The sequence below is a fragment of the Alligator sinensis genome, unplaced genomic scaffold (genome assembly GCF_000455745.1).
Source record: "Alligator sinensis unplaced genomic scaffold, ASM45574v1 scaffold973_1, whole genome shotgun sequence".
Lineage (NCBI taxonomy): Eukaryota > Metazoa > Chordata > Crocodylia > Alligatoridae > Alligator > Alligator sinensis.
The window spans coordinates 665,556-678,779 of record NW_005842622.1 but is presented as its reverse complement, the minus strand read 5'-3'; the positions used below and the strand labels follow the sequence as shown (position 1 = coordinate 678,779).

The 13,224-nt window shown below is 45.1% G+C and overlaps 1 protein-coding gene across 1 annotated transcript in view; it reads right to left on the bottom strand.

Moving 5' to 3' along the window:
- The window catches only part of INCENP (inner centromere protein), a 34,689-nt gene that overhangs the window by 11,435 nt on the left and 10,030 nt on the right, over nt 1–13,224 (bottom strand). Inside the window, exons 4-13 of the mRNA XM_014524533.2 lie at nt 13,092–13,143; nt 11,170–11,200; nt 7,435–7,537; nt 6,726–6,777; nt 5,801–5,918; nt 5,584–5,718; nt 4,759–4,770; nt 2,869–2,978; nt 2,016–2,136; nt 342–464 (exon numbers count right to left, since the gene is read on the bottom strand). Coding sequence (XP_014380019.2) covers nt 342–464; nt 2,016–2,136; nt 2,869–2,978; nt 4,759–4,770; nt 5,584–5,718; nt 5,801–5,918; nt 6,726–6,777; nt 7,435–7,537; nt 11,170–11,200; nt 13,092–13,143 — 857 coding nt within the window. The remainder of the gene's footprint in view (nt 1–341; nt 465–2,015; nt 2,137–2,868; nt 2,979–4,758; nt 4,771–5,583; nt 5,719–5,800; nt 5,919–6,725; nt 6,778–7,434; nt 7,538–11,169; nt 11,201–13,091; nt 13,144–13,224) is intronic.

The following is a 13,224-nucleotide window of genomic DNA, read 5'->3' as shown; positions in this document are numbered from 1 at the left end:
GGGTGTTGTGTTGATCCGCCCCCCCACATGCCCCTCCCCCACAACAGACTTACCAGCTGCAAGCAGCTCTCCAAGCAGCTCTCCAAGCTGCTGGGCTGCGTTCCACACTGCCTGTGTGCTGAGCTGCATGCACGCATGGGCATTTAATCGGCAGCATTGGGCCGATTTCCAATACAGCCAATTTTCTTTATATCGGTATCGATCCAAAAATCAGACCAATGTATCAGTGAACCTCTAACTCTAGTGATGGCCAAGGGACAGAGTAGAGTATACCATTTACTACATGCTACCCTGGCACATCTTTGCCCTTCCTGTACAGCAGGCCCCAGCATAGCTCTCACCAGCTGCAGTGCTTTCAATTTTCGGGCATCCTCATCTTGTTTGCGCCGAGCTTCAGCTTCTTCCATTTTCTTGGCAGCTACTCTCTTCTTTATCTTCTCTTCTGCCAATCTCTCCTCCCGCACCTGAGCAACACAAATGTCCAGACCTTACAGTATTAAATGGGACATTTTCCCCTCTATGTATCATAGTAGTGTGCAGGAAATAAATCTTATTATGAGGCATGGTGGCCTCTCCACAGAGTCCAGAATCTGCCTGTTCCTTAGATCAGGGCTTTCCAACAGACAGACTGTGGGTTGTATGGGCCCACAAGGGGTTAAATTGTGGCCCTGAGGGCTCCTGTAGACACCTTCCTCTATCACTCCAGCTATAATAGCAGCCAGAGGCTCCAGGGGCAGAGCAGTGCAGGGAGTGGACAGCCAGCCTGAGAGAGACAGTGTAGCAGGGGGTGGGAGGGGCATTGTTGGTACAAAATGTAGCAGGGGTTGCGAGCACCCAGGTGTAGTGTAGCAGTAGATAGTAAGTTTCAGTCATGCAGGGTTGCTGAGACTGAAGCTGGGGCTAGGGCAACGGGCCCAAGCCAGTGTGTGGGGGGCTGAGGCAGAAGGGTCCAATCTAATCGGTGTGGGACTGGGGCTAGAACTGACATGTGCAGGGCTAAGACCAGGGCCAGATCCAGCATGCATGGGCTGGGGCTGGTCCACAGGGTCTGATCCAGCATGCATGGGGCGAGGGCTACAGCTAGGGTGGCAGGGTCAGTGGGTCCAATCACCTGTGGGGCTGGCATCACAGGTGCACAGGACTGGGGACCAATCTGGTGTATGTCAAATTTGGCCCACAGACTGGATAGGGCCTGCAGACCCACCCTACACCACACATCCAGTCTGAAGTGCTAAAAGGGTGGGCACCACTGCCTTTTATCATAAATGGTTTGGCAGCAGTAAAACTCTTCCTCTGGGTGTGTATAATACAGCCTATTGGTACAACTATAGGAGACAGTCCAGCGTCCAGCAGCATTTGGGACAGTTCACCTAAGCAGTTCATCAGCACATATGCAGCATATTTCAGAATAGTCATAGCCATTGCCTCACAGTAGGTTTTTATTTGCATGGCAGGAACAAAGCAGACCAAAAGCCAGATAGTCTGATTTCCATCTGGTTTAAATGTTTTTTTAGCAGCAAAGCAACAAGCTATAGATAAGGAGACAAAGAAGGGGGAAGATAGGCCCTGCAGACAATGCTGCCCTCACTTCAATTTTGACAATGCAAGAACCTCAGGCACAAGGTGAAACAGAAGGTGGGATAAGAAAGATGGCCTATTTCTGTCTGTTCTTTAGCATTAACCAGATTGGGAATCGACCTGTAATGAAGCCTAGGGTGCTAAGTGTACCCCATTCTGCCTCATAATGCCAGCCAACAAGGGATTCTATTTGAGGTTAGCAATATCGCCCAAGGGGTTCAAACCATTAGCTCTGAGGTTCCGATTGGACCTTTGATCTACTGAAAACTTTGTACATTGGCTCTCTGAATTTGGGCAGCATCCTTCTGCCCTTTCCTTCCTCTAAGAAAAGACATGACCCATTAGAATGGAGTTATCTCTATTCCTACTGCATGCTCTGCCCATTCCCCTGAGAAACCAGCATTCCCAAGAGACTCTGTAGTCAGGCATGGCCTTACCTTCTCAGTTTTCTCATCAACTTGAGCAAGTTTCTGCTCAATGCGCCGTTTCTTTTCTTCTTCTATCTGCTCAACACGTTCCCGAGCCTGAAGCACCTTGCGAAGACGTTCCTCCCGCTTCCTGTAGGACACAGTTCAGGTTCTAGTTTTTATTACTGTAGTGCCCAAAGACCATGACTTCATTGCTCTGCCTGCTTACAAAACACACGAGGGGCCTCCTCCCAAAAGCTTACAATTTAAGCATAAGATAAGAGATGCCTAACAGATACAAATGGGAAAGTATAGGATTGAGAAAACAATACTGATCAGCATGCTGGAGAGTGATTTTAGCATACCAACAATTTACTCATCGCCAAGTTTTTGCCAAGAAGGAGCTCCTCTCTTGCACAAAGGGCTGCACAACAGAATGCAAAATGATGCTTCTTTGAACATTTCAAAGGGTGATAGACCGAGTATCACAGGTCAAAGACACAAATTGACTTTTCAGTGCTGAAGAAATGGTTGGTAGAGTGAGGATAAACTTACAAAGGGCCTTAAGTAGCTAACATGTGATGCAACTGAGAAGGGATGGTCACTGTAAGAGTATATAAAGAAAGAGGATGAGTTCAAGGTGATGGGTTCAGAGAACAAATGTGGCAGCAGCGCTTGGAACAGATATAAGCTGGGCCCAACTACAAGCATTTAGGCCAGAGAAAAGGATCTTGCAGTAATCAATATGGCAAGAGTTTTAGCAGATTGAATGGAAAGGCTGTACATTCAGTACATTCTGCAGAAAGAATACGCACAACTTACACATAGCCAGACCCAGTTAGAAGCAGTCTGGAGCCAAGTCAGAGAAGAAGAAGCAACTCACAGTTTCATTTCCTCTAGGCGTCTTCTCTTTTCTTCTTCCAGTTTCTGTTTTCTTTGCTGCTCAGCATCCTGCTTTTTCCTCAAACTTTCTAGGCGCTGCCGCTCCTTCTCCTGAGGTAGACAGGATGCTCAGCTTACACCTGCCTGAAGGGGCTCATTTCTGCCCCAGGTTGTTTGGTAACATACCAGGAAACTGCTACTGCAGCCACAGCCTATACACACAGACTGGGAAAGGAACATCTCTGAACAGAGTGCAAGCAGCTCTGTTCCACAGCCACCTTGGGCAGGTATAAATAGATATAATGGAAAAGGACAGGGGCACCAGCTTTAACTCTGCTGCCACCATTTCTTGGAGTGGGAAAGGAGGTTTGGAAGTTGGTTCAGAAACCTAAGCCCAAGATCCAAGCAGTACATTTCTGCAGTGTGTTCAGGCAGGCAAGGCTGTCAGCAGTTTACTTTTCTGCTAAATACACTACACTAGACCTAATATCACTAGCTAGTGTTAGTGTTAAGATACCAGAGAGCACAGAAGGAATTGGGAGAGGAAACCTTTGCTCACATCAAACTCATAGATCCCCCATTGCTCTTACTTTTCATGCAGTTTCTCAATGCTCTGCAACATGGCCTGCGTATCTCCAGCTGAGGCAGCCTGGAAAGGCTCAATCACAGCTCCACAGGACAAGCAGATACGAATTTTGTATCGATTTATCTCAAGCACAACCTACTTAACCCAGGCTAAATGGCAAATATAACAGCCAGACTGCCTCCAGGGCAGGGCATTAATGATACTTCTGCACAGCAGTGATTGCAGTGGCTGGACTGCAGATAGTTAAACTAGATCCAAATTTACCAGGCTCAGATACTGGTAGCAGACTAAGCCAGGTCAACATAAACGTCACTGAAGACTGCATCCCCACCTGGGAAGCAGGGTAAATACTCTAGATACTAAGTAAGATCCTGTAACATTGGAACAGCTGCCAGAGAAAAGAGAAAGAATATGGGTGATTCTACCAGAGCATTCTCATTGTTTTAGGGAGACTATATCCAGGGTGCCTGTATAAATTCCTGGCTTTACCCTGCTCTTCACTAGAAGGGTTGACCTTGTCTACTCAGAAAAACTGTATTGTGCTAAATGTGAACCACCCGACCAAGGTCTGGTCAACATTTATGGAGGTTCTTCTGGACAAACAGCCTGCACTAGGAAGCATGGACTTACACTTGTTGAACTCTGCATCATCTGTGGCTGTGACTAGAATGAAGTTGCAATGTACCCTGTTCCATGCAGTGATAGCAGCAAAGGAACCAGGAGTCCCTTCCTTGCAATGATAACACCCCCACTAGTTAAGGAAAGGCTTGTGCTGTCAATAGGAACACCAGTGAGGTTAAATTGCAGGTTGGATCCTTCACTAATGGGGAGAAGAGAAGCCTATTTTTGAGAGTACAGCAAGACCCACTAACAGGTGCAAGCCTGCAGACTTCTAGCACTGCATTAGCTGTTCCAGTGGTAAATTACTAGAAACAGGCTGCTGAATCTTGGCCATAGTATCCAAATTCCTGCCTTTTTAAAGCACAGTTCTTCTATTTCCCACCCCCCTGTACTCTACTTGGACTTCAGTGAAGTTATTTTCATGGAATCATAGGGTTGGGAAGGCATCACAAGGGTCATCTAGTCCAATCCCCTGCACAAACGCACATTCAGAATGACAACAAATTCTCAGATTCCTACTGTCCTTTCAAAAGGTTGATTTCTCTTCTCCCACTGATTCAAAAAACATGGAAGTTTGCATTCATGTCAGTGGATGGATGACAGAGGGCTCAGTGCCTGTTAGTAATGTGAGAAGCGAATCTACTATAAGTTCTGGTCCACTAGATTAACGTAGTCATTACTTACAACAAAACTGCCCTGTGTAAACAGAATATAAGGAAACCAATAGTTACTCCTTTTGGAAATGACCATATAATCCTAGAACCAGACCTCTTGGCTCAAACTCCTATCACTCCAGCAAACTGCTGCGGGCAAGTGTAGGGGTCTGGAAGAGTGAGACTCTACATGAGGGCAAGTGTGTTCCTGCACAGAGCACCTTCCAGAATCAAGGTCTTAATCCCACCCTTGTCAACTCCTAATCACAACAATCAGGTTGCACTGATTCTGACCACCAATAGCTCCCAGGCTCTGAATTACTGATCCCACACTGACTCAACCATCAGGCCCTGTGTCTTCTGACAAAAAGGGTATTCAATGACCTTCAGATTTTATGACAAAACTGGAAGAAGTGTTTGAGCTCAACAGAGAACTGCTGCTTCTGTGCATGGAAAAGCTTTAAGATGTACAGGGTATCCTAAAAACACCTGTAAACTTGATCTACATTATTCATACCAGTGTTAAGAAATCCACACAGCCTCTGTCTTCCTGTCAAATCTAGTTCCTCCTGCAATGACTGACACTCAGGATAGAATGCTACCACCCAGGCACAGCCCCACAGAAACCTGGACTCCACTCTTGCTAAATGACCGATTTAAGGATGTTTTAATTACTTAGAGCCATCTTTTTTCCCCCAATTTTCTCCTTACTCTATTACCATTACCCAGGAAGCTTATGCTTCAAAGCTCTGTCATTAGCATTTTTAAACTCAGAAACCCTCGCAGCCCAACAGCTAGACTGGCTCTTCCCAACCCTTCCATCCAACAGACATAGACAGAGGACTTCTCTCCTTACCTTGGGATCAGTTCGGAGTGGAGTGTTGTGTTTAATGAAAGATTTCACAACATTATTTCGCCCCACAGAGCTTGGCGTCATGAGCAGCTGGTTCTTTTGCACAGTGTGCAAAAAGGTCTTGAAAGGACGCACAACCTGTGAATAGAGTGTGGCGAATCAGTCAGTACCTGACAGAACAGGGAAGAGAACACGTGCTGGGGATGAGACATTGCTTTACCTTGCTGGCTGGGCAGGGAGGAGATGGAGTCTTTTTTCTTGGAGGGGAGAGCCCACCTTCTTCTGCCTGCTGCCCATCATACAGCTGATCCACAGCTTTCTTATAACTTGGTTTTCTCCTGCAAAAGTTAATTCAGTCCCCATTATTCAGTCACACTATACTGGCACTCCCTTCTCCTGATCTTAGGAGCGTGCACAATCCATCTCACTCACCCATATGCTACTATCCCATTCCCCAGAGTCTTCAGTGTAGAAGCTAACACAAACTAACAATCTGCCAAATCCTCAAAGAACAAGGTCAACCAAGGAGATAGTGAAAACTACTTCTTGGACAGATCACCCATCTTGAAAGCTTTCCTTCCTCTCTCATGTCCTTGTGTGACAAGGTATTTAGCAGAATTCACAGGACTTGCTGGAATTTGACAGTGCTGCACCATAAGCGCTTCTGCTATAGCCTCGAACTTGCAAAGTCTGTGCTTTCAACTGTGTGCCTTAGCACCCGCACAACCCTAGTCCCCATCTTGAAAGCTGGAGCTTCCTCTCCATGCCACATATTGGCGAAAGGTAGAGTCATTGAGAGACAGAAGAAACAACAGACAGAAACCCAAGCAGCTACAAAGTGAGATACTGACAAAAATGCACAGCCTCAAACTATTCTGTCTCATGGATTTTAAAGACATTTTATTTTGTGGCTTTTCATATTGTGGCTTGTTTAATTATCTGGTTGACAAGTTCTCATAATACAATGCTACAAAGCGCAGAGAAAAAGAGAATTTAATATAGACAGATTGAGGCTTTTAGCTTCCATCAAAACCATAAAATGTTGAACAAAAAAAAACAAAAAAAACAAAAACAAAAAAAAACAAAAAAAACGATCCAGACAGCCAGCCTATTCCCGCTGTTCCCGTGGTACTTCAAGAACATACCTCACACTCTGGGGAGGTTCCAGGGTCTCACCACTCTCATTTGAATTGCACTCTGCAGAGAAATGCCTACAGTTAGTCCAAGGTAAAAAGTTCCCTTTAGCAGAAATCTGAAGGCAGACTATGTTTAGCAGCTCAGCCTACTGAGTAAATAGTAAGTCACAAAAAAGTGTTGCCCAGCAGGTGCCAGGAGCCACACAAAAAAAGAGACTTTCATTCTAAACACAAGAAACAATATCATATAGCATTCAAACAATATGGACACTTCGGTCATATGTTAAGAGACAAAATATCGTAAAACTATGCTGCCAACAGTGCATTAACATAAAATGCTGTAGCCTTTTGCTCACAAACCTGCTAAGATACACTGCCTAAGTCTGTAGGAGGTTTCAGCCCCCACACCTCTGCCCACGAGATACCAGGACCACTCCCCCCCCGCCCAGCTTCTTTAGAGGAAATCACAATTCCCAAAAGCTTCCTGAACGGAGAAAACCGTGCCATAATGCCAGAAAACAAATGATAAAAAGAAAAAACTAAAAATCCCGCACCAAATCAAATGACTGCTGGTCGCAACCTTGCTGGAGATCCGATTGGTCTCTTGAACTCACCAGTAGGATGTGAAAGCAATTAAAATAACCCTCAGTTAGACTTCCCACCAAGTCCATGACAGACTCCTTTTCTCCTCAGATAGCAACAGGTCTCTAAAAATTACCTTTGCTACTCTCTTCCTGTTGCTGCTGCTGAGAGGCAAGGTTGCTGATTGCTATTTTTTTGGCATTCCGAGTACGAAGGGACATCCTGGGGCCCCGAGGATCCTGCAGCAGGAAAGACAAGTAGGTCTCAATGAGTGCCACACAAATAAATAAGGACTTTATGCTCATTTCAGAGTATACTGTATCCTTCTCCTAAAGGCAAAGGGCATGGAATGATAGCACCTATGCTTTGAGGACCCCACGGGATGGATGGGCAACCTATGGCTATGGGCATTTCCACTTTTCTCTTTTCCCTCCTCTCCTCAACACAAATTCAATAAATTTAAATAGCCTGCCATTAAGGAAAGTCTGCAGTATGCTTGCCCAACTTGGGATGGCTATGTGGAATGATAAAATCCATGCTTTTGGATTCCCAGGGCCTAGGGAGGCATGACAAAGGGCCACCATCAAAAGTGAGGACAAGCTGGTTGTTAGAAACAGCTTTTATGAGAGCAAGGGAACTCATGGATGAAAAAGTGCCAACAAAATTTTAAAAGGTGCACTAGAATTCTGGCTGCAGTTACTGGGTGGGGGGGAAGGCAGGAAGAGAGAGAAACAATGAAGTGTGGGATACTTGGATGACTGAGCAGACTCATGTCACAGAAAACCTGGTGACCACAAGTAACACTATATCAGTGCACTATCAATTGGTTCAAAAGAGCATTTGATTTTCCAAGTACGTTTCTGAACCATTCTGGATGGCTTTAAACTGGATTAACAGGCTTGCATGTCTATCCAGTTCAGATTTAAAATGCATTTAAATCAAGTTAAATGTTACAGGTGTCCAAAGCTGTTAGCACACTAGCAGATATTAACAACAAACCCTTGTGTTCCATGGTATGTTGAGCTGGCTTAACACACAGACAATCTGATGATAAAGATGATCAAGGACAGATGACTGCTGGTTGCAACCTGGCTGGTAATAGATCAGATATTGGTCTTTTCTCTTAGCAATGGCAAATGGGTACACAATCACTAAGAGGGCATTCGCTATTTCAGACAACTAATTCCACGCTAGGAGGTCATAAAGAACATGGAAGGGACCTGTTCTTGTTAGCATGACCTTTACTTCCACAAGATTGCCATTGTGCTGCTTCCTAAATTAGTGCAGTTTACTCAGGCCTAGTCTATGCTACAGAGTTCTGTTGGCAAAACTGAACAAGCCTAAGCTCAAACCTGTTCTCAAGCAACAGAATCCTCCCCTTGGATGGCAGTTACAACCCTACAACCCTTCTCCCGAGTGCAAGAAAGCTGCTGGATGACAGCAGAAATCAACAGAAGTGCACAGAACAACTGTGGAACATACAAGTGTATGCACCCTGGCAGCTTGGAGGTGGCAGTTACTGCAGACTAGCCTTGGTCCCTATGGTTTTACACATCTACAGCAGGGCTGTCCAACTGGTGGCCCATGAGGGGTTCGTTTGCAGCCCTGGGGCTACCTTGAGTCATTGCTTCCCTCATTGCTCTGGCTGTAGTAGCAGCTGGGGGCTCCAGACTCCCTCTCTATCCTCTGGCTTCTGCTTCCTGAGCCAAGAGACAGGATGGGATGGAGTGGCATGGCACAGCCTGAGCTGTGGGAGCCTGCAGCCACATGGCACAGTCCAGCAGAGAACCCACAGCCAGGGAGCTGAAGGTAGCTGCATGTACAATGCAGTGAAAAGAGAAGCACCCACCCACCCAGGGGCAGGTGGCTTGTGCTGGTGGAGCTTTCAGCCTTTGCTGCTGCAGCCTGCAGGGTGTGCAGCCCCAGCTGCTGAGAAGCTGGACAGCCTTGATCTACAGAAAAGCAGACAGTGGCTTTGGATGACATTAAATCAACCAACATTATTAATACTATGTGCATCATTTCCTTTGAAGGTCATCCATCATCAGGATGGCTGGTAATCTTGGGATGAAGTAGTGATGGAAACCAAGCAAAATTAAGCAAAGGATTTGGAGAGTGTTAAAAACTTTAGTCCTGAGGTTAGAAAGAGGTGGCAGGTTTGTAGAATCAAAGAAATGTAGGGCTGGAAGGGACCTCCAGAGGTTATCTAGTCCAAGTCCCAGCCTGAGGCAGGATCATCTCTACCCAAACCATCCTATATAAATCTACTGTCTAACCTACTAGCAAGGCTCCACTCAATCCTGACAATTTAATCTGCCACAGGTAAAGCAGGGGGACCAGTGACTAAAGCCCTGCGCTACAAAACCACTTGACATCCAAGGAAGAGGGCCACAGCCCCACTACAGAAAAGAAAAAAAAAAAAGCAAAAACCTCCACAGTCCATACCATTCTGATCATGGGTAAAACTCCTTCCTGCCCCCAAATATAGTGATTGGTTTGACCCTGAGCAGAAGGACAAGACCCTCTAGTCAGGGCTCTCTGGGTTTAAGTTCCAGCAGGAGCACTGGCACATCACAGTCAAAATCCTCAGCCTTAACTGCAGCCAACACCTTATACTTCTGGAGACGGCTTAAAAAAAAAACAAACAAAAAACAACCAACCCCCAAAAAACCCCCAACCCCAGGCATGTAACTGCAGGAAGACAAAAAAATTCTTCCTGGCCCCATCTGGGAACCAGCAACACCCAGAAGGATGGAAAATACCCATAACAAGGGGTCTTCCGAACTCAAGGAGGCTGCCAGCAGATTTTGCGGGCAGTTTGTGGGGCTGGCAGCCATTTTCACACGCAGAGTGTAGTGAACCTCCCCCCCACCCCGCCCCAAATTGGCTGAGGGCATGCATGGGCATTTATTGGCAAAATTATCAGCCACTTCAGGCCGATTTCCAATACAGTCATTTTTTTTTTTATATTGGGACTGATCCGATATCAGACCTGTATTGGTGCACCTCTACTTTTAGGCAAGAAGACTCAACAACAGAAAGGGTAAGAGAAGATAGAGGGGAGGAGGGAGAGAAGTTAGAGCCTTCCCTGAACAACCTAAAGAAGTTAAATGGTCCATTAAAATAGAGTTTTTAAGGTCTGCAGCCTGGAGAAGGCACACGGAGGGGAGCATAACATATATACCTGCTGTGAAGTACAACAGACTATTCTTTCTCCTACCGACCTCCAACTCTTTCTTCAATCATGGATTTGAGGTAAACTGACTCTTGGCTAACACAAAATCCATGGCTATCCAAATGATCTGTGAAAATACTCTTCCAGATAGTAAAGGCACAGAATCTATAGGCACATTAGCCCCAACCCATCCTCCCAGAGCATAGCACTGCCTTGAGATTCTAAAGGTACTGAACAGCACTGCACAGAACCATGTGACGACTGAAGAAAGAATAAGCAATTGTGGAACAAGTGCCTCGACAATCTTGGGCTTTTCATCATAAGACTAACTGAAAGGAATGTGAGCTGTAGCGCGAGGTGTTTCAGCATACGTGATGTTTAGTCTTCTCCAACTGCCTTACATACACAAAACTTTTGTTTCTGTTGAAACCAGGTGAGATATTACCAGGTATTTTGGAGCACCTTGGGCAGATCTCTGATGCAAGATAATTACTGTGACTGGTTTTTAAAGCAGTGACATGCCTTCTTTAAGTGCTGCTTTTTTAGTACGCCGATTGATCTTGGCTATCGTGAGTATTTCCGATACTTAACTCTAACTTTATTCAACCCATATTAGGTACCACTCAACAAGGTGGGTGAGAAAAGGGTTTTCATAATTCACCTCCATTCATAATGTTATCCCTTCCCAGATCTTACCTGCTTTGAGGTGCTAGATTCCTGCACAGACCTGGAAGGAAAGAGTAGACACTTAGCATTTAGTAGACACAAGCATTACTAGTTCCTTCAAAGCTATACGCAGGCAAATGCATTTTATATCACCATATCCATTCAAGAAACCCTCCTGCGAGGAAACAAATTGCTTTTCTTTTGCAGCCTCATCTGCACTGTGCCCAATAAAGTCCTTTCTCCTTAGACCATGGACAGGCAATTATTTTGGGCGGAGGGCCACTTACTGCCATCAAAGGCTGCATGACAGGCAGCTCAGGGTAGATTAATATTAATTTTCTAAATTTTTTAGGGACCCCACAGACCGGACAGAATGGCCTGGTGGGCTACATCTGGCCCCTGGGCCGTGTTTTACCCACCCCTGCCTTAAGACTATTCTGAACCTTCCAAACAGCCATTAAATTTAACTACTTTAGAACTCTCTCCTTTCACAAATTCAAGATAAAAATATTTCAGGTAAGAGAACCATGAAGGAGTTCCTTCCCAATAGACTAAGCCTGAGGTGTCAAAAAATGGAACCATGAATTTTGGAATGGGGTGAACAGGGGTGGGGCCCACCACCACAATCCAGGGCACAATGCCCTGCTGGGGGCATGAGTCAGAAGCAGGGGGTGAGTGACAACCATGTCAACCCCCCTGGCTCCCTAACACCACTTGCCCCACCACCATAGCCCAGATATGCAACAAGCCTGGTGGCCCAAATACAGTCTGGGGACTGAATAAGTTTGACAATCCTAGACTACATGCTATAGGTCACATTCTGTCCACCAAAGTCTTCACATGATTTTGACTCCCAATACTTGGACAAGTCCTGCAGTGCAGAAAACTGATCTGATTAGCCCAGATCCAAGACCCAACTTCTCTTTGAGACTTCTGAAGAAGAGATACTCCAGGAATTTTTCTAGCTCCATTTGTACAGTATGGGAACTTAGATGGTAGAACCTACTTTGAGAGTTCCTTATGAAAGAGCATTATTAAAGAAGAATAGGTCTCTTCCAGGGTTTTTATGTCATACTTTAACACTAAGGTAGGCTTACAAGGCACACTACCCACACTCAGAGGCAACCTTTCATGTGAGCATCTCCTGGGCTTTGCTAGAGGAGCAGGCTCTTAACTACTTCTATAGTTCTTTTGGTTCTCTTGCAAGCAACACAGACTTTAATTGAATGTTGTTCCTCATGGTACAGTGCATATTTCAAGCCTACTTGAAGTGAAGGGAGACCTCTCGTCCCCAACTTCCTATACTGGTTTGAAATTCTGGGCGTGGCCAAAGGCAGCAAAAAAACCTCAAAAGCTGTAATGAAATGCTCAGAAACCTATTGTGCTAAAATCTTGTTTCAGTCCAGATTAAAATCAGTATTAAAAAGGTATTTAACTGTTGAATAGAGATGGGGAGACTAATTCTGTGGTTTCTCCAGCAAGTAAATAATGATGGAACCATTCTCGAAAATGAGTTATGCTTTCACTCCATGCAGGACTGCAGAAATTTCTGCACACCTCCCACCTGTCCAAAAAGGTTCTAGAGCCACACGGAGGCAATATTAAACATCATGAGGAATTCACAAGGCTTCATGCTTGAAACTGAAGAGTAACTGGGAATAAGACCTCCAATACAGACTCACATTTTCTTACCTTTGGATGAGAAAAATCTCTCTACATTAACCTCATTATCCACTTTCCCCATTCAAGTATTTTACTGCTTATAAAACTGTTGCTAGTTTTGGAGCAATGTTGACTTAACAGTGGTTAGTTGGAATCTCTACTAAGTTTCTCCACATGCTCACTGCCAATTTAGACTTTTTGGGTAACTCCAGCTGAATACACTTCTCTCATAGTAACATTTAGCAAGTGAAACAGTAACCCTTAAAGGAACTTTCATAAAGTAGTCTCACCCATTTTTGATTGTTTTTTCTTCACCTACAAGGGTCACTATGGAGCTGTAACCTGAAGGAAGAGAAAAAGCAAAAAACAAAGCTTAAGTGAAAAATCTCATCTGGCAAATGAAGCTCAGAACCCGGGATCTCC